We start from the raw sequence: 25796 nt of genomic DNA on the forward strand, positions 1-25796 counted from the left end.
ACAGCAAGAACGCCAGTTATTCTTGTGAAATTAAAGAAAAACTCTTACAAATAATTTCAGTCTTTTCATCTTCAACCCCCTAATTTGCAAGGCATTTCTTAAGAATATATTTCTCCTCTACTGCAGCTCTTGAATAAACCCAAAGTTAGTATCTTGTTTCAAAGATGTTGGACCATTCTACCTCATACTGGTAAAAAGCTTTTAAACAATCATCAATTCAATGTAACATCTACTGTGCTATTACCATAGAAAAGCGTTACTGTTCGAGAATATTTCCTTTGCATCATAATTATAACAAGAATAGGTTCCTGAGGGCATAATGTAACCAAGTCCTGAAGTTGAAAGACTGTTTAAAACCTTATTGAGGTAGATATCTGCTGTTTTATTTAAAAAAACAACCACACATCTGAAGTTTATAACATGTCTGAATGCCTGAATGGTTTTTATTTGTCGTTGTTTGGAAGAAAAAAGAACCGCATGCAGTTTAGAATTTTGCCAGTTGGGATAATCATTGTGGTATGGCAATTTTCATTCTAAAGGGCCCTTAACCTTTTTTGACATACATTCATTCTTTTCTGGGGTGAAATGTAACAGTTGTTTCACACTATCAATAGTTTAAAACATGCTAGGTAAACCACTTCAAAGTGCACAACAGTAAGATTCAGGGAAGGAGAGAAGTCAAGGAAATTTTCAGGGGGGTGGATACTAGCAGCTTATATTTATCTCAATAGAAGTCAATTAACTTCATGCTTTAAGTAATGCAGCTAAGACATTGCTTCAAATACAGAGAAACAACACAACTGAAAATAAGGAGAAGCTAGACAGACACAAGTGAGCTAGTTAGCATTGCAATATAAGCAGTAAGTTAAGGAAAATACGGTCAACTGTCTTACACACATCATGGAAAGAAAGGCTTGGATAGGAAAGGGACAGAGCAGAAAAAACACTGCGCCTCAGAGGGTGTGTGCACAGCACAGCGGTGTGTGCTCTGCCCTTGGACCTGGTCTGATATCTTAACAACTCAGCAACCTGGCACTGACCTCTGGTGCCATCCACCAGCCTGGGCACAGAAGAATCTTGCCACACTGTGCTTTGACCAGACCCAAACTCATGAGAACTTGATTCATTTGACTTAGGTCACCCTAAAGGCACTTGATTTTCACAAGAACCCAGGCAGCTGGTCTTCCTTGATGTCCTGTCCCCAAACCATTCATCCCTTAAGAAAGTTATACAAAGCCAATATGCACTACTGACACTGGTTGGGAGCATTCTGAAAAATAAGGCAGTTTTTGTGCATTCTGTGCTCCCTCACATTGAATTAATAATTTAAATTCAATAAGTTAAAGAAAATACATTAGGCACTATTTTCTGAAGGCACGTATTAAAAGCGGTAGAAACTATTTAGCTTGGAGATGTTCAGGCAGACCACAGTCTTCTGTAATTACAAAGAACTAGATTCTTTTCAGCAAATTAATACAAAATATTAAGAGAATTTATTTTGGAAGTGATAATTTGATACAGAGCACCTATTGCTATTTTGAGGCATTTTAAGTGCACTGGGTCTGGAAGCGTACCTGCAGTTAGTGTAACTACACACCGTGTTCTCCATTTTGGCTTTCAGGCAGGAAATTCATATTCACTCCATATACGAGGCTGGTTCAGAAAATGAACCTTTGTATTATTAATGAATTTTGTTCAAACAATTGGATGTAACTGTTTATTGCTTTTCTTCAGACATCAGTAAACCACTGGCAGTGCCCTCTCCAGGTACGATAGCTGATAGCTAGCCACTGTTGTGTCACAGCCTGAGGAACTGTGCTTGTGCCTTCACCAACGCTCTGCCCTTGCTAGCTTTAATGCTACTGCTTGTGCAGCATCACAGTGCAGCACACACACAAAGAATAAGTTCAGTGGCCAAGTAAAGTTATCTCTCCACAGTTCAGGATATCTGTGCTAACAACCTTCAGAATGTATCCTTTCCAAGTTGTGAATGGCTGTAAATAATACTGTGGAGTCCTATCCCATGTGCTGCAATTAATAGAACCTAATACTTCTAAAAAAAATCACGTAGAAAACACCATTAGATAATCTTCTTGTCACTGCCAATCAACTGATTTTCTTCGATTATCAGAGAATTAAAAAAATCCAATCAAAACCATTTCTAAGAGTATGATTTCCTCCAGAGAAAAAATAAAGAACTGCAGAAGTACAAGGTCTTCAAATGAAGGTAAAGCCAGAGAGATTGCCTTGCTGCAGAGACACAGCAGTAGCTGTAGGGAGAAAAACAAAAAATTCAGCTAGCTAGAAATCAATAATTTAGTCTTTACAAAGAAAAAAATATGAGCTTCAGAATTCCATTTCAGGTAATCAAAAGAAATCTCAAATGAGAATAAATTTTAATAAAACTGGTTTTATCAATTAGAAACAGGTACACATCTATGAACAGAACAGACATGCTTTTCATAATCTCTCAACTGAGGCATATATGTGCCTTGTAATGACAGCCAAATGAAAGGTGTTTAAAACATCTGCAAAAACAGGCAGCAGGAAAAGAAAAACAAGAGAGGGCTATGGTATGATTTGCATGTTTAAATAGATCACCTAACATGCGGCCTTTTCTACTAAGCAAACATCTGCTTGTGCTGGTTGTAGTCACCACCTGCCAGTCTCAGTGGAACGAATAATTGCCTATTATCTGTGAAACCAGGGTAACATTTAGTTCAGTTTTCAAGACTGAGCTCCTCATCTTTTCCATGAAAACAGTAAATGTTTGTACTTGTATATATATATGCATGCATGTTTAAATCTCTTCATAGAATTAACTGAAAACCAAAATATTTGAACCAATTAGTGAAAATATTTCTTGGCATTCTGAAAAATGGAAAGAAAAGTTTGCACAGACAACAAATGAACCCTCGGTTTATGAAAAACTTCCACTATTATGAAAAAAAAAACCAACAAAAAACAACCATCTGATTTAAATAAAACAAGAAATATTTTTGCACTAAACCAGCTTGTACTTTCTCCACATTTTTCTTCTCTCCATCTCCTTCTGAACTCTAGGAAACCTATTACCAATTTTTTTGCATTGCTGAGAAGTATCTATCAAGTGTTCACCAGTGGCTAAGCTAGACAGGAACTTCCAGCGCCAGATGCTAGAGGAAACTGGAGCATCACAGATGTCAACATCTTTGTAGAATTTAGCAGCATGCTTGGGGCATGCGAGCATGTTGTGCATCATCTGAACAAACGTGAGCCTGCACTCCCAGTGTGGTGACCTGACAAAATTCACCCAGCTGTGCTACCTTGGTGGCATGTTGGAGCCCAGATTCTCTGCTGAGAGGAAGCGTGAGGGTTGAGCATCTCCTGAGCTCCAACCAGGTTTGGGGGCTAGTTCAGAGCACTAGAAGAGAGATCATATGACTGTCTTCAAAATATTATATAGAGAAAATAAGACTCTTTCTTATAGCAATATTATTTTACATCTTAACGCACTATCTGGAAAGCATACCCATATTTCCAGTCTGTAATCAGCTAAATAAAAAATCTGATATCAGTTGTCAGGTTTATTAAGGATTATTACCCAGAAATTCTTTCTGTTTTTCTCACATCCCTACATTTCTACTAGGCATGCTGTTTCCTAAAGTCTGACAGCATTAGTCAGCACACCAAAGTAAAATATCAAATCTTAATGCTATGTTCTTTCATCTTCATATGTCTCCAGATAGAATCTCAGAATATTGTCAGAACAAATGCCTTTTGTTGTCTTTTATTTATTACATTTTTTTAAGTGACAGACAAGAAGAGCAGATTTGAATATGCCATAAAGGAATTAAGATTCAGTGAAATCGACACATGCACATATGTGTATATATGAGTTTGTATGTGCATGGGAACTGTTGTATCACAGCCTGAACCTCTGATTGACCGCCTGAGACAAGCACTAAGTCAGCCATGGGAGCACAGGTGAAGGCAATTCACCTGTGTGACTGGATGGCCAGGCTCCACTCCTCTTAGACCCCATTTAAGGGCTGACTGGGGATGGATTTCTCTCTGGAGATCACTTCTCTTGGAGTCTTTTTCAGTGAGCCCAGGACATGGGTAAGATTTCCATTCATCTCCAATTATCCCTCTCTAATGTGAAAATCTTTCTAGCCTAACTTCTCTATATACTTATTGATTATACATCTACATACTCATTGATTATACAGTATATTTCATAATCTTTCATACAATTGAACGACTTACCATGTTGAAGTAAGTGGTTTACAGCAATAAACAAAAGAACATCTAAATTTGCAATTCAGCATATTGGAACATAAGTAGTCTGAAGCACGCATGACAAGGTGTACTTTAGAATAAATATACTTCAGGAAGTCAATAGAATTAGCCCTGATTTGGATTGCAGCAGACATGCTGTCAATTAAACCAGTATTTAATTCAATAGACTTTGTCAGCTTGCTTAAGTTACAGGCCAGCTGGAGGTCTTTTTCTCACTATTCATCCTATGAACTGTTTTCTGGGATTACTGTAATTAGCTGCCTGGGCTCCTGGTTCACTCACCCACAGAGGACTGCTCTGCTACCTGGGTTTATGCCCTATTTACTTTGTCATTATGCATTTTGAGATGCCTACAGGAACTAAAGAAGCTCTGGAATTAAGATGGATCAAACTAACAGTCCAATTTCTACCTGAAATTCTGTTGCTAATGCTCATTCTTGGAAATGGGAAGCATGGAAAACAGTGGAAGACTTGAAGCAGTGACAGTGGCCAGGATCATGTCTTTACACAGACACGCAAATGACTTCAGGGTTAAGGTGGGTAAACTTCTGATGGAGAGGACAGATGAAAGAAAGCAATCACTTTCTCATTGATCTTAAGCAGCATTAATCTATATAATGTCTTTCTGGACTGGGCCAGGCAATACTGACTGAAGCAGTGCAGAACTAGACAAATGATAAGTTCTAGAGGGATGCTTCAAAATCAGAATTATAACACCTCACTTCAGCAAGAAAATCTGCCTCTGTGGAGGTCGCTGATTCTGAATATCCAAATTTTGGAAATACTCATGGTTATTACAAATTCCAAATGGACAGGATTTCTGAAATAATTAAAACCAGAGAGGCAGTAGACACATAAATTTTATACCTATTATTATATTATTTATTATTTTTTATTTATTTATTTTTATATTATATTATTATTATAAGTACCTATTTTATACTATCTACATCTGGAAAGTTAATTCAACTATAGGAAAGGGTATTTAATCATTGCTACAGCCTGATTAACTATCATGGAGCAACTGAGCATTACTAATGTGGGCAGGCTGTACAGGGAGAGACAGGCGAGAAAGGGGCTGAAGAGATCTTTCCTGGTCTAATTCCTCCCCTCCTTCCAGGAGACACAGCTGACTCTTCTACTTTTACTCATAAAGCCTTTCCATTGGTAAGAAAATAGACTGACAGCTCCAAAATTTAGTATCAATCCTCAAAACGCCTATCATAAATCCCCCTGTACAGAAACACCAGCCAAACTAGTGCAGGTCTTTAAAGTGCAATTTTGCTTAGTAACTGTGAGAATTGAAAAAGATCATCTGGTAGGCAACAGGAGCAGCACACAGCTGACCTCTGGAGTGTTGTAAATGGTCAATAAATGCATTATACTCTTCTCCTCAACTGAAGCCAGAGGATAATGTATAAGTGCAATTTATATATTTCACACAAGGATACTTGTTTCCTGTTTTTATTAGAGTAAAACCATATAAGAGCACTTATAAATTTCCAATGACATTTTATAACTAACTGGTATTATAAACAACATATAGAATAAGCAGAAATTGCAAACCGTTGTTTCTTGAACTAAACAAAAAGCTATTAAAAAAAACATCAGAAGCTTAAAATTAATGCAAATAGGAAATAGGAGAATGCTGCCTTATGCCAGGAAGTGCCAATGAACTTCACCTTAATGTGCTTCACATACATCAGAGAGAAAAGAATGTCCAATCTCATTCCCTCTACCAGGAAATACCCTTTCCAACTGGAAAGCTTCCCTTAAGATGATGGTTATTGATTTTTCCCAAGTAGAGTCTCCCTGGGGTAGAGACAAAGGTTTTAGTGGTGGCACCTGCAACTCTTCACAGATGAATCAGTTGTCAGACACTAGTTATTCTCGTATCCTCATCATATTTTTCCAATATCAAACTATGTTACACTCTACAAATCTACCTCAGTGATTACATCAAGTCAGCAATGGGGAAACTAAATGATTTGCCAGAATGCTGAGAGTCCCTGCCATCTTGCTGGGTTCAGTAATGTACTCCCTTGACGCACAAAGGAGGTTAATTCAGAGATTTTGTTTGCAGCATACTTGCTAAAATTGAGCTCTAGCACTAGGGTATGGTCTCTTCTGTGTGCCTGAAAAGTCAAGGTAAATTATATAGTGAAATTAAGTGCAATAATTGTCCTAAAGGCACTTCCATTCAATACCTTAAATGTTTGATTAATTCTGAAAAATACCTCTTTAGTTTAATCCTTATAAAATCTGAGTCTCACTGAAAGTTGAATATATTAACAAAAGGCAATCCAACCCATATTTTCCTTTCATATTTCTTCCTTATGAGCTATGATAAATGACTACTTTGCCCTGCCTCTTGGGAATGGAAGAAATAGAGAAATATCATGGTATATGGATTATTAAAAAGCCTCAAACAGGAGTCATCTTGGATAGAGCGTTATGAAGGTGGTAAGTCATGGCTGACATACTAGAATTGATAATACACAGAAGTCTTGTAATCCCACCCACAGGCAAAATCTACGGCAATGCATCACATAAATAATGAAAACATATGAAAACTTCTCACTTTCTTCCTTTGAGACTTACCAGTAGGCACTTCTTTTCCTTATTTTTTATTAAATCAAACCACTTAAAATAACATACTTATAGATCTTGTAACACTTCATCAGACTTTTCACCAACCCACCAGCATCATTCAAAATAAAAGCAAAAAAGAAACCAATATTGATTTGAATTCTAGTTTGTCATATTGGTTTGTGGAATTGATGGAATATATTTAATTCTTCACTGTATGACTGTATGGTATGTTCTATTAAATGGCTGTGGTTAGGCAGCAGGGAAAGGCACCAATTTTTTCAGAGCTAGATTGCGTGTGGGGTCACACCAAGAGGCTTGGAGAAATGGGAGATCGTGGCTTCCCCAGAGGCAGATGACTTTTCTCCACAGAGAGATGCTTCTGGCGTGTGGGGTGTAATACACAATACCTTGTAGCAGGGGATGAAACTGGGGCGTGTGTGATAGGAGGAGAATCAAACCTAGAGAGACAAGACGCTGAGAAAAGATTTATCTAGGTATGTAGAGAAGATGGAGCATTCTCTTTTAACTACAAAAGCCAATGAGATATCCTACAATGAGAGCAGCAGACACAGTGGGCAGTACCCTGGATTCAGATTCACCCTTTCATTTTAAGCTAGCTCACCCAGCAAATCTGTGTTTTCTGCTTCACTGGTTACTGTGCTCCCTATCTGTGCTCAATAAAAGAAGCTCTAGAATGTCCTTTCGGTAAGCCTATAGAGAAAAAGTTCTCTAAACACTGATCAGAATTAATGAAAAATAATAACAAAAGCTTGATGCGCTTCCTACATGCACATGAAGTAAATATTTTATGCTCCCTTCTGCCCTTTTTTGTCCCAGTAAAAGCATGGACAAGCAATGCTTCTCTCTCTCTAAAATTTCTAGTGAAATTGCTTTGTGATATCACTGTGCAAACTCAGAAAACTATCAAAAAATGCCTTACACCCAATTATTTTGAAACTTAGAAGAGACAAAAAAAAAAATAAAAAAGCAAATGCAACTTCAGGTTCAGATCCAGAAGAGAGCTGCTCCTTTATCAACCCCTCGGGTTGCTTTAATTGTAGGTTTGAACAGTGAGCAGCAGTGCTTGTTATACCTATCCTGGAAAAATCTGAAGCCTCAAATGTTAGCAAACACATCGTAGGAGTTCCAATAATGAATGTTCTCAAAATTTACCTTTCCACAGTGTTTTTCTGACAGTATGGGAAAACTACCATAGCAGTTTTCTGAATACATAACTAGATGGCTTATTTATTACATAATATATCTAACTATATGTGCAACTTTCTGGTATAACAAAACCATAGCCCCTAGGTGCGCTACTGAAACATAAGTAGTACACTGGCCTTGTAGACTGGTGTTGTATGGGGTCTTGAATGAGAGTACCGAGGGCAAGGGAGAGCTTAGCGTAGATTCAATACAGTTCAGACAGCAGTCTTGCTAAGAATGTCCTAACTTATGCTTACTGTTTTATTAATTTTATGGCTGAATAAATTGCACATTTGAGAAAATTATAGATGGTGCTAGAACTGCTTGAACTGAAACTCATAGTATTAAATACCATCCATGCTCCCAGTTACTGGGCATTAGTTTGTTTTTTCCCTCCATGGAGGGAAAGCAAAAGCCAATTCTTGTGCTTGTGTAGAACTAGTTTTTTGGTAAGGGACTGAATGCTGTCAGCCCTTCAATCATTTACGTGCCCAAGTATTGTTTTTTGAGTGCATTAGACTGCTTTGTAAAAGAATATCTATTTTTTGCACTCCATCAACCTTTGTGTTACATAAATTATTACCAAACTATTATTACTTATTACAGTCCCTACTTGAAAACAAACAAACAGGAACTAGTATCAGTCATATACCATCCCTAGATGATATCAGCTCAACTATCTACTTTGAACTAGTATCAGTCATATACCATCCCTAGATGATATCAGCTCAACTATCTACTTTATCAACTAGTAAAACTTTAAGAATCTGAAGCCTTAGGACAAACAACACAGGGAGAAACAGTGGGTCAACCTGCTAAAACCAAAGATTAACTTGTCAGGTCAGTAAGATCATCAAATTGTTAGTTAACTGCATACAACAAAAACTGCCATCACCAGTTTCACCAGACATACTACCCCAGAACACAGCACACAGAGGAGACAAGAATTGCCTCAACACTTGTTATCAAAGTTTTCTGACAGTAGCAGAAGCAGCAAGACCAGACAAGAAAGCAAAGGAACTTCAGACAGAGCTTGAACAAATGCAAGCACTTGTCCTGAAGCAAAGCAGTAGGAAGGGACCTTCTGGTGGTATTCTGACTGAGAGGAATTCACTGCTACAACTAAACAAATCCTTTTTCTTCTTGTTCTGATATTGAGGGAAGCTGAGCTAGGCAGCTCAATTTTAAACAAATAACTTATGTCAGAAGCAACTATTCTTACACAGTTTCGTTTCCTAAAACAAAAACAAATAAGCCTGTATCTGGCTACCTGCTTGGCTTGATAATGAACAGTAGCATATTTCTCTTTGACTTCTCCACTATAACAGACTCTGTGGATTCTTTCCCAATCTATCTGCTTTACAATATAGCCCAATACCTGAGAGTTCTTCAAATCTCATCATTCAGCACACAGAACTTTACAGCTTGTTCTTTCATACAAAAGGTATTGTTGTAAGTGAAGCATATGTTTATAGACCAGAGCTGGTTGAATAAATTAAAGAAGTGCTGTTTCAAACAGATTTACTTCATTCATTTGATGAATTAAATGATAATAGGCAGCATCCTTCAACCAGTGATCTCTAAGCACAATACAAAAGTTAGTAATGAATAAGGAAAGAGAGCTGAATCACTCTGGCTCTTTGTGGCATCTTAAATTCACAGATGGAATACTGTACTAGTATCATGCGTGCTTTATTCTTTGTAATATTCTATTTATAAAAACTTGATGTGCTTTCAGCATGTAGTCAGCTGTTTTTTTTTTTTGCAACTGTTCATAAGACAATTTTGACTGTAAAGGTGATTTGGCCTGTGCAGATACCAGGCTTTAGATCTACGTGACATTTCTGTCTGGTCTGCGCTGTACTAACAGCTTTCTGAGTCTGCCCTGCCTTCATGAAATAACAGTTGTGTTTGGGAGATCTCCGCCAACAAAGTACAGCCCTTCTTTGTGATACTCATTATGCTACATCATTTCAGATCCAGATGTCATTTCAGTTGTTAACAATCTTTTAAGCTCAGCATGACCTGGAATCCAGCCATCTAAGAAAATTACCTTTACCCAATTTTCCATCCAGGCTACTGACAACATTTTTCAGTTAAAATAGCTAGGGAGTGACTTCCTAGGTCACACAGAGTGATCCCTCTGAAAGATTCAATCACTAGAAATTGTTCCCGATAATCTCCATCAACAGTGGATTTTGTGAGTTTGGTATTCAATACATTTGTTGTGCGCTTGGTGGGGTTTTTTTTTTTTTGCACCTCGGGGATTCAATTTAAGGCAGAATTTAAATGCACTGTTCCATTTAATAAGGGGTTGAAACTAGATGATCATTATGGTCCTTTTCAACCCAGGCCATTCTATGATTCTATTATAGCCTGCAACAAGACATAGAATTGGCTTTTTAAAATACTGTCAATATTTTTTAACTGGTATTGTCCTCTGCTCATATACTCTTTTTCATGCTGGCAATCATCTAAAATGTATGTACATGTTAATATATTATTAAATATATCGTGGTGTAAACATTTTACATAAAAATGTTTCCTGTTCATGATCATATGGCAGACGAGCTCTATAAATACTTCTGTACATCAGTCACTTAATGTATTAAAAATACAGACATACAATAATCTGATCATAATCTGATAGCCTGATACGTAGGCATCATGCTCAGAAAGAATCTTCCATTTTGTGAGTTACCAGCTATACCTGATAATGTCACCATTGCAGTAAAAAGATGTCTCGGAATAGAAAACAAGTTTTATTGTGCCTGTTTATTTTACCCAAGTATATAAATTCATTTATTCATACATCAAGGGATACTGTAGTTCTAGAGCAGGTGTATTTCAGAATTCTTTCCTTGACACAAGTTCACACTGCATACAGATTGTGCTTTGTTTGAATATCTGTTAGACTGAGCGTTTCCATTGTCATTTGAAAACAGAAGGTACTGAATTTAAAGGTATTTGTGCTGGGAACTCAAACACTGACAGGCAATCTCTGCCAAATGTTGTTAGCCAGTTTGTACAAAGAGGTTCAATCAGAACTCCAATGCCCTTTGCATACATCTTTTCAAAAGAGTAAATCAAGGAATTAAAGTTATTATTTACTTATTTATTTTTAAAATATAATGAAACTAAGGAACTGAGCTAAATCAAGTCAGATAGTTTGTGGCACAGTGTGACCTACAAATTCTTCATGTCCCACATCTCAGCTGATCACTAGGAAGTTCTGCCATTAAAGTTGACTTTTGATAATGTGAGCAGTGAGTATTTACTAGCATTCAGTCATATGCTTCAACACGAAGTGGAAGAAACAAAAGATAAAAGAGAAAATGTTTAAACTTCTGTTTCTGTTATTTTAATAGAGCTAAACAAGAAGGTTGAAACTGTCATTTTTCTTATCAAATCTGATTACGTGCCACAACCAAATAGCTTAACTGCCTACAATCAATTGTCCACCTTTAGACATATATCATATAGATAGATCATATCATAGACATATATTCTGATATTGAATGTATCAGAACAATATATAGATGAAGACTTCATAGAATTTGAAAATTGCTGCTGAAATAATAGATTCCTCCATGCAGCTGCATGTGGTTGCAGCTTACCAAATGACAGAAGGCAACAATAATGATTAGCAGAATTAAACACATTTCAAACACTACCAAAGGAAACTGTTGCATGGTTTCCATCAACATGCAGTCCTTGCAACTGTCCCTGGCACTGAAATCAGGCTAAAAATGAAGAGCTACAAGATCTAGTTTATATGTTCATGAAAGCCAAGATGACATCAATTTGATTTGGTTAGTTAAAATAATTTTTGGTGCTAACAGTATCTTTCAAAGAGATTTTGCTAAGGAGATACTATGCTAAAAAACATGTCTGACACCTTACAGCAAATTCTTCTCATACTGGTGTGATTTTTAATCATAATGATTTGAAGATATTTCTTAGAGTGGGAAATTCAGACAGTCAGACTGTCATTCATTTCTGGAGGGTGTGGTTATTGTGTAGTTCCACACTGATGCTGTGCAAGAAGGAACACTGAGTAATTTCTCACCTTAGAATTTGTGAAGTTGTTTTCCAGTATTTCCTATTTTCTTTGTGCGTAGCTCACAAATTCTGACCTGCTTCCACATGGAAACAACTGCACAAGGCACAGATGAGAACAGAATTCTATGTGAACTCATCTACTGAAATGGGTTTTCTCTTCATCTCACTTTCAATACTCTCCTAAGACCCATAACTAAATTACAGGAGCTTTGATGAAAACTCCAGAATTAAAGATGTAATTATTTTGTACAAAGCTGATTTTAATCCTCTTAATGCCTCACTTTTGTGCAATATTCCACAATACGGCACAATATATTGTGCAAAGAAAAATGTTACACCCAAGATTCATTAGAATATGTTAAATACAAGCAGTGATGCGTATGGGATGTAGAAGACTCAGCAGGGTCTTAATCACTGTAGGTATCCTGTCTCTTGCTTATAACCAAGATGTGGCTGCTTTTTTGAAACCTAGCCTCAAGATTCATGCTGTGAAAATGTCATGTAAACAGCCAGACAATGTTCCAATGGAGAATACCAGCAAGATCTTATGCTTAGAGGAATTCCAAATAAATCTGCAAGACATTTCTCTTACTGAGGGTTGACACTGGTCTATTTGCAAATATTTCCAGGGTATTTTGTGTTTGCAAATACAAGTTACAGTTTACACAAAGTACAGGTCCTGCAGGCAATATTTTCCCAAACATAAATAAAATGAAATAAAGAATTTTTTTTTAATGTGTCAGATTTGCAACAAAAAGCATTTCCAAACCAACTTTTTTTTCGGTTATTGAGTAGAATAATTCAGCTATAGTTTTCCAATGAAAGCATGCAGAACATAAAATATTTCAATTGCCAAAACAAAGAACTCATTTGCAGAACTTGGGCAAAAAGGGACTCTACTTCATTTTAGAATAAAAACACCCAGGTTCTTCATATTTCTTCTATTGTACTCCTCTATGTTCGGCTGTACTTTTCACCATGAATAATTCAACTTACAGGATTTGCAAGAAATACATTTATTTTTACTTCTCACATTCATCTTGAAGAGAAAAGTACCACTGAGAATGAAGGAGGTTTATTATTTTGAAGAAAATATTCTATATTTATCTTTGGTTTGACAGAGTATGTTTATAGGAAAAACCTTAATAATCTCTTTTCCAAATTATTCTATCATGATACTTAATCCACTCAAGCAGAAAGGAAAAATTAAACCAAATGTGAACACGCAAGAACTGCATTCTACCCATAATAAGACTATTACCCCTTTCCCTTGTCAAGTAACAGAGGGTCTTTAGAGATCACAAGTAGTCAAGGCTCCAGTCCTATTTCTCAGCTGAAAGACACTTTGTCAACACACACCGAACTGAATTACTATTCCCAAGTGCATGTTTACAAAGTGCTCTGACAGTGAACAAGCATCTGTTTTAAGTCTAAAGTAAGGAAATTTAGTTAGGCATTTTTCAATATGAGTAAAACTGATTCAATTACAGTTGTAAGCACCTAAGATAATTCTCTTCAGTACGTAACTTTTACTGACATATGATGCAACTTGGCAATATTCTTACAGATGAAAGCACTTAATACTGCAGATTCCTAAAAATGCTGTTCCTTTTTGCAATTAGCAAGAAGCATAGGGTTTCTCATCATGATGAAGATGAAACTTCATCTAAACATAGCAATCAAAGAATTTTATCAGGCTCCAAAAAGGGGGGTTCAGTAACTTTGGAATATATCACAAAAGAGTAACTCCTCAAACCTTCCTCAGAGGTACTGTATGAAACACATATGACTGTTTAGGAAGCAGATTGTCTTTCAAGAAAATCTACTTTAAAAAGATTGAAAACACACCAATTGACATATATAACCAATGGTAAATGTTATTGTTTTGAACAGAATATTTCCTGTGAAATACAGTATGCGTGTAAACCATTAATTCCGCCTTCATTCCAGCCAGCTTGGGGAAGAACTGCAAACTGCTCCAAACATATACATATATATACACACACACACATACATAATGTATAATATATGTATATTTATATAATCCCTGTCATAAAGTATCCTGAACAAGAATATGATTTCTTACATAGGCTCTTCTTGCCAGGGATGAAGATGAAGATAATCTCAAAGCTCCTTACATGTATTATCTAACTAAGCCTACAAGGGCAGCTACGTGTTATTATATTCTCTGTATATGTGGACAAATGGGACAAGCGAGTTTATATCTCAGGAGATCACTGGGAGTTAGTAAGCTGCTATGAATACTACCCTGGGGCCTCGACTCCCTTATTTTTGCTCTCACAGATGGATAATTAAGCTATTATATTGTGGAAAATTCATCTAAGAGCAGAAATATAAGAATTATGAACCTGCACAGATGTTCAGAAAGTTACAGAAAGGTTCTTATTAATAACACTTAATAATACAGATGATGAGCAGAAAGGAAATTAACATAGTCATGACCTCCTTTCCCACTTCACACCGCTTGTACTGTGATAGCATAGTTTACCACTGACAATTACAAACTGGCTCTGAAGGGATGTCTTCCCTGTGCTTAGGCATATACAGTTTTTAATAATATGATTCATTCAATTTCTTGATGTTAGCAGTTAAATATTTTTGTTATAATCCTTTTCTATCAGAGTTAAAACATTCCACAAAGCAGCTAAGTACCCTCAACTCCATGCTACAGCTGGGAACAGTGAGTCAATGAAGCAAAACAACTTAATGACCACCTTCAGCCACTGCCAGTGCTGGGAATGAACCAAAGGACGCTTAAGATAGAAGACATAAAAATGTAAATAAACTTTACCCATCCATGTCCCCTGTGGCACTAAGGATCTTTTCCAGCCTAAATGATTGAGTGTAGGTAAAAATAAATGAATGAATAAAGGACAAAAAAAAAAATTAAATGAGAAAGAGAGAGATGTTGGTAAACTCTATGTTCAGAGGAAGAGTGTGTGGTGGTATTCCAGCAACGATAGGAATAAGGGCTGATGCTGGACTTGATGCATACAGTCTAGCACGGGGAGTAGGCATGAGAAGTGAAATGAGAAGAAAGTGTCTATCAGCTGACAATTAAAATCTCAAAGGCCTTTGAAAATAACAGGCTATTCCAGCTGTTTCACAGGTTTCACCTGAACAGTTTACACCACTTTTTTCTTTTATTCCTCTGCTCCTCCAAGTTATGCTTGTTTTCCATTCACTGATTCTTTCACTCCAATGTCACCGAATTTAAAACATTTGTGTGGCATCAGCTATTAAAATTCCTTACTTAGTCTTTTCCCTTGATGGTGTTATTCCATTATGTTTTATACTTTTTACAGTCTCTGTACCCCCCCAGGTTTTAGGCCTTTTAGGTGTTTTTAAAATATACAAATGCTTGGGTTGCTACTTTGAAGGTGTTTACCATACACGTGGAACATGAATCATACAACAATCATCAAGTAATAGGCATTTAAATCTTTTCAGTTTCTTTGACAATCCTAATCTTCAACCTTCTTACGTCTTGACTGGTCAACGCATGGTGCTCTCTTTTTTTAAGTATGAACATGCCATGCTTTCTCAAACTCCATATGCACACAGTGTATGAAGAATAGAAGGCAATCTACACAGAATAGAAGGCAATCACCCAAACCTTTTGAAAAGCAAGACAGTAGACTTAAGGGATTGCTCCCACTCTTTTGTAATGAAACCAAAGATAATATAGCATTTTCTGAAGTTTTCCTTCCATTAAGGTCTGCCTAAACAATCTAAAAGAGAATACACAAAAAGTAAATGGAAGTCACTATCAGCCTTTGCCACAGAAACACAATGCAACAGTTCTGGTAGAAAGGAAAATATATACCGAGACAGGAAATACATGTATTTACTTGCACTCATAATTCAATCACACCTGTGGGGAATGAAAAACAATCATGGTTGCAAAAAGACAAGATCTCAGGAAACTGCTGAGAATCAAGTTGCCTTTACAAAAAAGTCCTATAAATTCCTGCCAGATTTGGGTTACCCTCATCAATTTGCTCCTAGGACTCTTCTGATGAAAATGATTACTGAGAGACTCACTAATGAATGCTGAGTCTTATGGTACCTTAGCTTTTAACTGGATTCACTCTAAGCCTCAACACTGAGCATTATATTCCTTTGCTCCACACTGTCACAGATCCTAAGTATAAAGGCTTTTTTTAGGGTCAAGGCAGGAATGAACAGGTACAGAAGATTTCCATATAGAGGTAAGGAAAACCATGCAGAAAGAAACTTGTGTTTTCATGAGAAAGTGCCCCTCCACAGCTAAATCCACAGAAAGGCTGATATGGAAACAACTGACAATAAATCAGAATTGATCTCTCACTCAAATAATATAAAGACAAGAACAACTTCTGAAGCTTTTAAAAATACTTCTGAGATATGACATATTTTTGCTGCAATAATAAAAAGTCAGGCTGTCAAAATAATTGAATACTACTAGTTCCATGGTAGTTTTGCTCTGAGAAATATCTTCTATTCAGTTTTTCTGTAGACTGCTGGGCATGTGCTCTTGCATATTGCTGAATTTTTGCTCTCAGCCTCTGCCCCTCTCTTTCTCACTCTCCTTTCCAGACTAAAAGATTCATTTTCAGAACTAGATTTTAACTCACAGTAGTATTATACAGCCAATAGTTTTCTACCCATTCAGAATTATACTCCCTTTCATTTCTGAAAATATGTTCTGCATTTAACATCCAAAGAGTTAAGCTTTTCTCTATTAATCACCTAATTAAAAACTAGCAAATTAGGTATCAAAGTGATCAGTATTATGTCAATTCAGCCATTTTTGTTAACTTCCAACTTGGCCTTTTTTCACATTTCTTTGCCTTGAAGTCTCTTTTTACTACTACGTTAGTTACCTCCACACATCTGGATTACACCCCACCATGGTCACTGTGCTCCACATATTGAAGTCAGACCTTCTATATATACATGAAATGCACATTATATTAAAAAAAGTAATAACATATACTAACACATACTAGTTTTCATTTAAGGCCTCAAACATTCTGCATGATAATTATGCCAATTTTACTGAAAATGAAATCAAAGCACAAAATGAGTATGTGATTTATTCAAAGTCATTTGGGAAGCGTATATCAAAATGGAACTGAACAAGTTGCCCCATGGCATCTGAGATGTCTGCTGAGGATAACACGGCACTGACAGGAGACTCAGATTTTTCTGTAGTGGCAGTTAGATACACAGCAGAATACTCCCAAATCATCTGAAACAGAATTGGATTCTAGTTTTATGTACTTGTCCATAAACTCACATATGTACTGCTTATAAAGCTGAATTTCTTCCTAGGCCTCCTATGCCAATTCTGGTTTATTAAATCAGCAACACTACTTCCAAAACGACCTTATTTCTTCATCACTCAGCTAGTACTCACACCTATTTGCAGTAGAAAACTTCTAGAAATTAAGTACAGTGGACTGACAAATAGCCTTTTCTGGTCATGACAATACAGGAGGGTACATAGCCAATCTGAAGTCTTCTGAGACATGTTCTAGCAATGGATGGTTTTCAATTATATTACCTTTATGCAGTTCAAATGCTTTTTTTTTTTCCTTCTTTGGAAATCCTAACAGATATGCAAAGTTTTGGCTGCATGTCCCGAATAATCATGCCAAAGTATACTCTGAACCTCAGGTTGAGCTATTTAAGAAGATAATGTAAATACAAGTTCTTCTTTTTTCATTTAGGCTGGTATAATTCAGGCGAATAAAAATAAAACACATAAATGAATGGTCAAATGAAAAAAAATATAACAAACGTTAATTCTGTATGGAATTTGCCCTTCTCAACTCTTCATAATACAGGAGCCACTGACTATATAATATTAGCATTTAAACCAGATGACCAGTATAGGGACAGTTTGTAGACTATGTTCCAACCAAAACCTTACTGTTCAATTCAGAGTTTCAACTATTTCTGAAGCATTCCCTCTGCACAAACAAGTTCTTGGTAGCCTTCTCACTGATGACATTTTATATTAGTGACCATATGGAACCATTCTGTCATCTAATCCTAGTTGGTCCTTGTTCCACTAGCTACCACCAGTAGCTTATCCTTTACTTTGTACAATATAACATCAGCTGTTTCTCAAATTATCTTCTCTAGAGGTTTCTACTTTATTTATTTCAAATTCTTAAGGCAGTTATATCTTACACCTTTCTATGTTTAGATAATTTATAATTACAGTTAGCTTCCTTAGTAAAAACAAGTGTCAATTATAGCAATGGTATATTAATTAAAAATAAAGTATGAGTAGAATTGTGCACTCTTAACTATTATGTTCATAGTACTGTTACCGTACTGTATCATTATTGTACATGTGGAAACAACTTGCAGGACTCTACTAGAATGAAATTAACTTTCAACACTTAAATGTGGGAGAAATTAGAAAATATTTCTTTTATAGTAAATTTCTTCTATGGTGTAGTGGTAACTCATTCTCAGAAAATAACATTTTATCCTGTAAAATAGAATTTATATTATTTAGAGGAAAACAGAAGAGAAAAGCTTGTCTTTACCCTCCGGACATCTTTGCCAAATGTTTCACTGTAGCTAGTGCCCAGTATTTCAAACTGAACATAGGGGTTGGCGCCATCTTCTCTGAACTCCATAACACCAGTAAGTCCAGTTATATGGCCCTAAAGAAACAATTTTCAAACATTTTACAGTAGAAAAAATTTGCCTTTATAAACACTCATTTTTTATTAAAGATATGACAAATCCACTCTGAAAATGTTTACCACAAACTTAAATGTAGCAACCACATGTTCTTCAACAGTTCAAATACTGCCACACACACAAAAAAAACAACACATAGTCTTTTGAGGAAATGGCTATAACACTAACATATCCACTGTAAATTGTATTAAGAAGTCATTCAGGTCCCTAGCAAACAGGACTGCGATGGAACATGAGACAACAGTCCTGCCAGTGTAACTGAAAGCAGTCAGTTGAGTTCTGGAGTTGAATTCAAAGGCCTGAACTCCAAGTCCAGAAGAAAAAGTAATACTTGCTGTACGTGAAGGAGAGGCATGAAGAAAAGATGAAATTTTAAGAACTTTTAAAACCTCTCTGTAAATGCATCACTAAATTTTGTGTTTGCAGCAAAGAAACTTGAGATGAACTTAAATTCTTATTTAATTTAGTAACAAAAGTTCACGTTTCTTAAGAATGTCAGAGCATTACACAGCACTAGAGCAAGAACATTTTGTCAATATACATGGGCTACTTTGAAAGTAATGCCAGCTATTTTATTATGTTGGCCCACGATGTCAGAGGCGCCTGTTGGTGGCATGACAGTACAGGCTGAATCTTCCCACCAATATTCCATTACATTTTGTTGCCATGTGACAGACAGCAGCAGAGGGGCAGTATGAAAGAGCAGTGTCTGACGTGGAAGTGCATATGAAGCAAAGAGGTGGAAATGAACTCTTCCATGTGGAAAAAAATGGCACCCACTGACATTCATTGACACTTGATGAATTTTATGGAGACCAAACAGTGGATGTGAGCAGAGAGAGGTAGTGGGTGGTACATTTTAGCAGTGGCTACAGCAGGTCACCTCTGCTAGTGCAGATTTCTCCAAGCACGGTATGCAGGCTCTTGTTCATCACTAGCAAAAAAGGCATAGCTAATGATGGTGATTATGTTGAGAAAGACTGTTCTGTAGCTGAGAATGTGCTCTATCGAATAGTATTATCGTGCTTTGTATCTGTTGTAATTTCTATGGAAACAAGCAGGAGGCATTACTTTCAGAGCAACCACTGCTTTATATAAACAGGTTGCTTTTACTTTAACAACTTTAGCATGTATTTGTATGAGTACTTTTTCAACTAGTATTTGTGATCAAATACCTTTTGTATAAGAGGTTACCATGCATCTGTAAAGTCACAGTACTGTTCATATTTGATTAATTCAACACACTAAGACAGTTTAAACAACTTAGCTAAATCACATTGCATTTGCTCTGGGCTACACCACAAAAAGAGATATTTAACAGTGCTCAACTTCCAAAGCTAGCTGAGCAGCAGTAATTGGAACCTAAAACTTAAACGTTGTTGTTGATTGGCCCCTTGAGCTCCTTGGGCTTTCTTAACAAAAGAATTACAACAAATGAACACATCTATCTATGTGACTACTTCTCATCGCATGTCCTCCACAAGAGGTAGCTATGATTGCAACAGACATAGAACACACATCACTGGTGTAATGCTGCAGAGCGTGTAATTTGTTTGCAATAAATTATTTGCTTTATTAACAGTAGATCATTTATTGTAGTCGCAAATCACTCGCTTCTAAAAGAAGTTAAACAGAGGTCAAAAGCCTCTTCAAAAGCTAATCTCAAGGAGAACTGAAACAACTCAATCTCTCAGACAACTGTGGTTTCTCTGCTCTCACCTTCTTAATAGTCTCAAGCATGGATCGGCCTCCGTTCCAAGGTTTGGTGGATTTCCTCATGCAATTCAGACTTGCCATGCTGTGCCATTTCCTGTCCTCCAGTTTTCTGTGGAAAGCATTGGCTAGCATGAGCACACTGTCATACAGGTACAGGTTGGAAACCTGCAAACAATAATAAGAATGAGGCTCTTTGTTTATTTATGCATCTTTTCAAAGAAACTGTAAAAACAAGAAAACAATTTTTTTTTAAAAAAAAGAAAAAAGCAAACAACAAAAAAAGAAGACGTATGTAAAAAACAAAAGCTAGGCAAGTTGGAGGTGTTCAACAGCTCAGGCAATTCAGACAAACACCAGTGTTTGCTCCCACCTTCTTCCTTCCAACTTAGCAACTGGGTTTTTCTGGCCAAGGGATTCTGATGCATTGCCCTACCTGCACATTAGCTACAATACTGCAGTGCAGTAAAGATGTAGAAGGTCTCAACCCAAATATAAAATCAAGCCACAGAAAGAGTACAACTATCTATCATTAAAAGTCAAGGATTACTACCCTGTCAATCATTTCAGCAAGAAGAAAAAGATGGAACAGAATTAAGCTCTTAGTCTTGTTCATTTAGCAATCTTGGTAATTTCTAGCACAGCAAAATACAACACTAATGCACAACTTAGCACAGAGGGAGAAGAAACGGCAGTATTATTTTTGTCTCATCATCTCTCCCCACCAAAGAAAAATGAGACTGGCCATTCTTCTACTTTCTTGGGAGATATTTATATCAGCCTTCTTATCCTCCTTATGAGAGATAACAGCAATAATTGACGACAAAGGCTCTAATAAGAACTACACACTAGTAGCATTCAAATGTTGCTTTACCTATATTTCTTTTTCCAAACCAAGACATAGCCACTGATACAAAACCAATGGTGACATGTGGTAGTATCCACTGTAAGTGATAAAACTAGTGGTAAAAATTTAGCAGTGGCAGTTAGCTAGAAGTAATTTGAAAAAAATAATTAGGTACACTCTTCCTTCATCTTAATTCCTCTTCAAATCTATGCACACATTCAGGGGTCCTGATTTACTCTTTATTAAACTCAAATGAGCAGTTAGCATGAGGTGCCAGATCCATAATTTAATTGTTTATTATACTAAAAGGAGATTCACTGAGCTGAAGGCTTTAGCCATGGTGATCCATTTATCATTTGGATTTCTGTAATTCACCACAAAAGATGGTGCCTAGAGATCAGTAAAAGGCTACATATGAAATTTAATGCAACAACATAATTCCTACGAAACGTCACTCACCTGTAAAGCTTAAACATACAATGCTGTTGCATCACTGTCTACAACTAAACTTCTAATATCTTAAGCTCTTAAGGTTAAGAAATAAAATGTTCCATATTCCATAATCTGGAGCTCAAAATAAATTGAAAGCCTAGTCATTCTGAAAAGTTTTCTGGTGTGAGTTAATCTGATCAAAATAGGCAAAAATATATATTTGTAAACAAATTTGTAAATTTGTAAACAAATATGTAGAAACATATGTAAACAAAAATTACTCTTGAAACAGTTAAAATAGGAAGAAAATAAACACTAAATATTAAGGATACTCTCATATTTAAGTGACTAAACACGAGCAAGGATCCTAATGCAAACCCTAATGAATACTATCACTGAGCATGTCTCCCACTTAGTGTTGCTATTTTTAGTATAATCTACTTTCTCTTCTTTTCCTTCCAGAATTCACTTTATCTTATCATTTTCCTTTTAGAAGAGTTTCCAAAGCAGCTACTTTCCACACTTCCTCTTTTTAAGAAAAGTAAGTACCTAAAGAGTTAATAAGATTCCCAGCAACTAAGTTCTGTTTTTGTTAAGTCTTTTCTGCTCAATTGCATTTGCATTGTTCTGCAGATATTTTCCAAACAGCTTTCAATTAAAGCAACCAAGCATGTCCTTATTATTCAACAAGACACTTTTCCCCTTCTAATCTCCATATAAATAAATAAATAAATAAAAATAACTGCTAAGCAGTACGGTTTGCGTGTACAAAATTTATAAGAAAAATGAAATTATGAAATTTCTTACATGCCACAAGAGACAGATCCTCTCTGCTCCCCATTACATTTGTTTTTATACCTACATTTTTTGACAGCTCATTGTCACGTTGCCGTGACAGTTGCCGTGGAGCAGCCACAGAGCAGAAATGCTTTGTATTTTCTTAGTTTGGCACTTTTTCAGTTCTGGAGAAATGCAACCTCATTACCAAATCCAGTCTGCTTGGTTTGCTAGTAGAAAGCTCTAGGGTAACATAAGGCGACTTGGTACAGTGCTTTCCTTCCCTTCTTATGACATAGTTCTCCATACATAATGCACTGAAAGTTTGAGAGTAGTTTTGCTGACAGTCTTAGCCTACATAGCCTTGCATACAACTCAAAGACTGCATGATGTACAAAACAAAACAAAACAAAAGAAATAAACAACAACAAAAAAATCAGCAGTCACCTGTTTATCAGCCTAAACAAAATATTTTAGCTGGTTCCATAATGGATTTTGTATCACAATTGTTCCACTGTTTTTCTTTGGAAGAAAAAGGGATATAAATTGAGTGGCAGAAAGAAAGGGTCTGCAGAAGAGAAGTTTCACAATACTTCCTTCTGTCACACATCTGGAGATGTGTAGCAAGGCAGACGTAATCATTTCAGGAGAAAGAGCAAGCTACTTTATTGACATGGAAAGCCTATTCCATACATCCTGCTGTACACACTGATCCACTGCTATTTTGCCACTTCAGTTTTCTTTCATTGCAAATTTTGTCCAAAAAAAGAAAAAAGAGTATAAAATACAGTTTAATCAGCAAAATAATTATAGACTCATACTCTGAGTATCTAGCTCCAAGAGCAGTGAACTACCAAAATTATCCCAGTACCTTAGAAAATAACGTCATTTTGATGCTTCACAGTTACAGAGGAAAACCCAGCTCCTGTACATTCACAGTAACATAGAATAAATGTCTTTGCTTAACCCCAAATGGGAACCAGCTTTATGCTAGAAAATGCAGTTATGGCTCCAGTTCTAATCTGATGCCTGAGTATTAACACGGTTGAAGAGTTGCTTCCTTGAAACCTACAGGCATGAGGTTTTTTGTTGGTGTTTTCTTTTCTTTTTCATAGCAATTTCCAGTCTACTAAAATCAGAGGGAAAAGAAAAGAAAAACAAAACAAATTCTGTTTGCTCTAGACCAGGAATTAACAGTGTTTCCGGAAAGGAAAGATAAGGTATATCATCACCTTACTGGGAAGTATATTTTTTATCTCCTTTTCTCCTAAATCCTCCCCAAGGTAGAAAAATAAGAATAGTAAAACCACTCAAATATGCTCTTCTTCTCTAAGTCACATTCACTTTCTGCTTTAAGTCATTACTAGGTATTTTTAGGCAGAAAAAAAGATACTGAAAGCAAGACACAAGTTTTGGCCTGATGTCACATTAAATCCAGCGTGACAATAATTTCCTTTATTTTCTATGATATTCTGCTTAATAGCTTAACAGTTCTACAGGCCTTCAGCGCTTATCAAAGTAAAATATTCATAACAACCTTGCTCACAACATGCTACTACTAACTTGCATATCTTTCAAGGCCACAGTAAGTCACTGTACTTCAGATTAGACTGAAATAAAGCAGTTCAATTGGAAGGGACCTTGAAAGATCATCGAGTCCAACTGCTTGACCGCTCCAGGGCTAACCAAAAGTTAAATTAATGAGGGCATTGTCCAAACATCTCTTGAACACGGACAAGCTTGGGGTATCAACTACCTCTGTAGGTAGCCCATTCCAGTCTTTGATCATCCTCAAAGTAAAGAAACATTTCCCAATGCCCAATCTGAGCCTCCCCTGCTTCAGCTTTATGCTGTTCCCACCCTACCATCGGTTCCCAGCAGCACAGCCTGGCACCTTCCTCTGCTTTCCCTGCTCAGGGAGCTGCAGAAGGCAACAAGGTTACCTCTCTTAGCCTCGTTGAAATGAGAAGACAACTATTTCAGAAGAAAACCGTCTTCTACAAAATCCCTGCATATGTACTGGATGGTGTTTGCCACTGCGTGTGTTATTTGCATCCTCCAGAACAGCAATACCACAAAATTAAAAAGGATTAATTGGACAAAGCCTGTAAATACTTGCTACTGCAAGCACACACATATTTCAATTTTTAGCTAGCTATCAAACTGCATACAAAAATGACTCATGAAAGGGAATTTGTGAGACACCCAAGGGATCAAGTATACCTTTTTTCCACCAGTACTGTTTGAGACATGAGAGAACAGTAAATCTGAGAATGAGTCTTCAAGTAGCTACTCAGAATCAGTAGCAAAGTAAGAGAGAAGAAACAATAATGCAACAGACTTGACTCCTTTGGGTTTTCCAAGCTCTGCAGCATTACTTATTTCCCTTACTTACAGATTTAAAGAAGGAGTAGGGAAGAACATGTATCTGCCTGCAGAGATGCCCCTTCATATAACAGAACTTCCTAGATATGAACAAAGTGTTTAATTTCCATCCTACTTGGAGGAAGAAGCTGTAATTTTTAGTTCCTCTTTCACTTGCTGAGAGCTGTAGGAGCTGAATAAATGCTTTCTGACCTATCTGCTGTAAAAATGATGGTGACTGTTTTACCAGTATATTAAAGAGTTTGCACTGTACACGAGTAACTTTAGATTTATTCTGCTACATATTCTGAAAATTATTTCAAGAACCTTTGTGATCCTGTTAGGAATCTTTGTTTCACAATGAAGAAAAATGCTGCCATGCACTAATTGAGCAAAGCAAATTTTCAACAAGAGAATGGAAATCTCTCCATAGTTACATTATTAAATGTGATATATATCTCGATAGTTAATATAAGATATATATCTCCATAGTTACATTATCAAATGTGAGTTTCAAGAGACTTCTGTATGAATTCCATGAGAATTTCCAGAGTGAATTTACTTTTAAAATTGAATATGAAAATAGCTTTTAGCTCCTTCAGAAGCATTAATCATAGACAAGTACTTTTCTGGGAAGGACAGCAAGCCACAAAGACTGACCCCAACTTCTGATCCACCAGCAGTGCCAGAAGTCCAGGCAGACGAGACTAATGAGAAGATCAGCAGGGAAGAAGACACTCAGATACACCTACTTCAAAACATATTCCCAAATTCTGCATCTGTATCAAAATCATAC

At 36.5% G+C, this 25796-nt stretch overlaps 1 protein-coding gene across 8 annotated transcripts in view; it reads right to left on the bottom strand.

The window, feature by feature from the left end:
• GRID1 (glutamate ionotropic receptor delta type subunit 1) overlaps positions 1–25796 on the bottom strand; it is a 522559-nt gene that overhangs the window by 85009 nt on the left and 411754 nt on the right. For all 8 annotated transcript variants that reach the window (XM_426488.7, XM_015288029.4, XM_025151671.3 and 5 more), the window contains 2 exons: positions 20587–20748; positions 18708–18827 (listed from right to left, as the gene is read on the bottom strand). In XM_426488.7, coding sequence (XP_426488.2) covers positions 18708–18827; positions 20587–20748 — 282 coding nt within the window. The remainder of the gene's footprint in view (positions 1–18707; positions 18828–20586; positions 20749–25796) is intronic.

This window comes from Gallus gallus, chromosome 6, assembly GCF_016699485.2.
Source record: "Gallus gallus isolate bGalGal1 chromosome 6, bGalGal1.mat.broiler.GRCg7b, whole genome shotgun sequence".
In the NCBI taxonomy this organism is placed as follows: domain Eukaryota; kingdom Metazoa; phylum Chordata; class Aves; order Galliformes; family Phasianidae; genus Gallus; species Gallus gallus.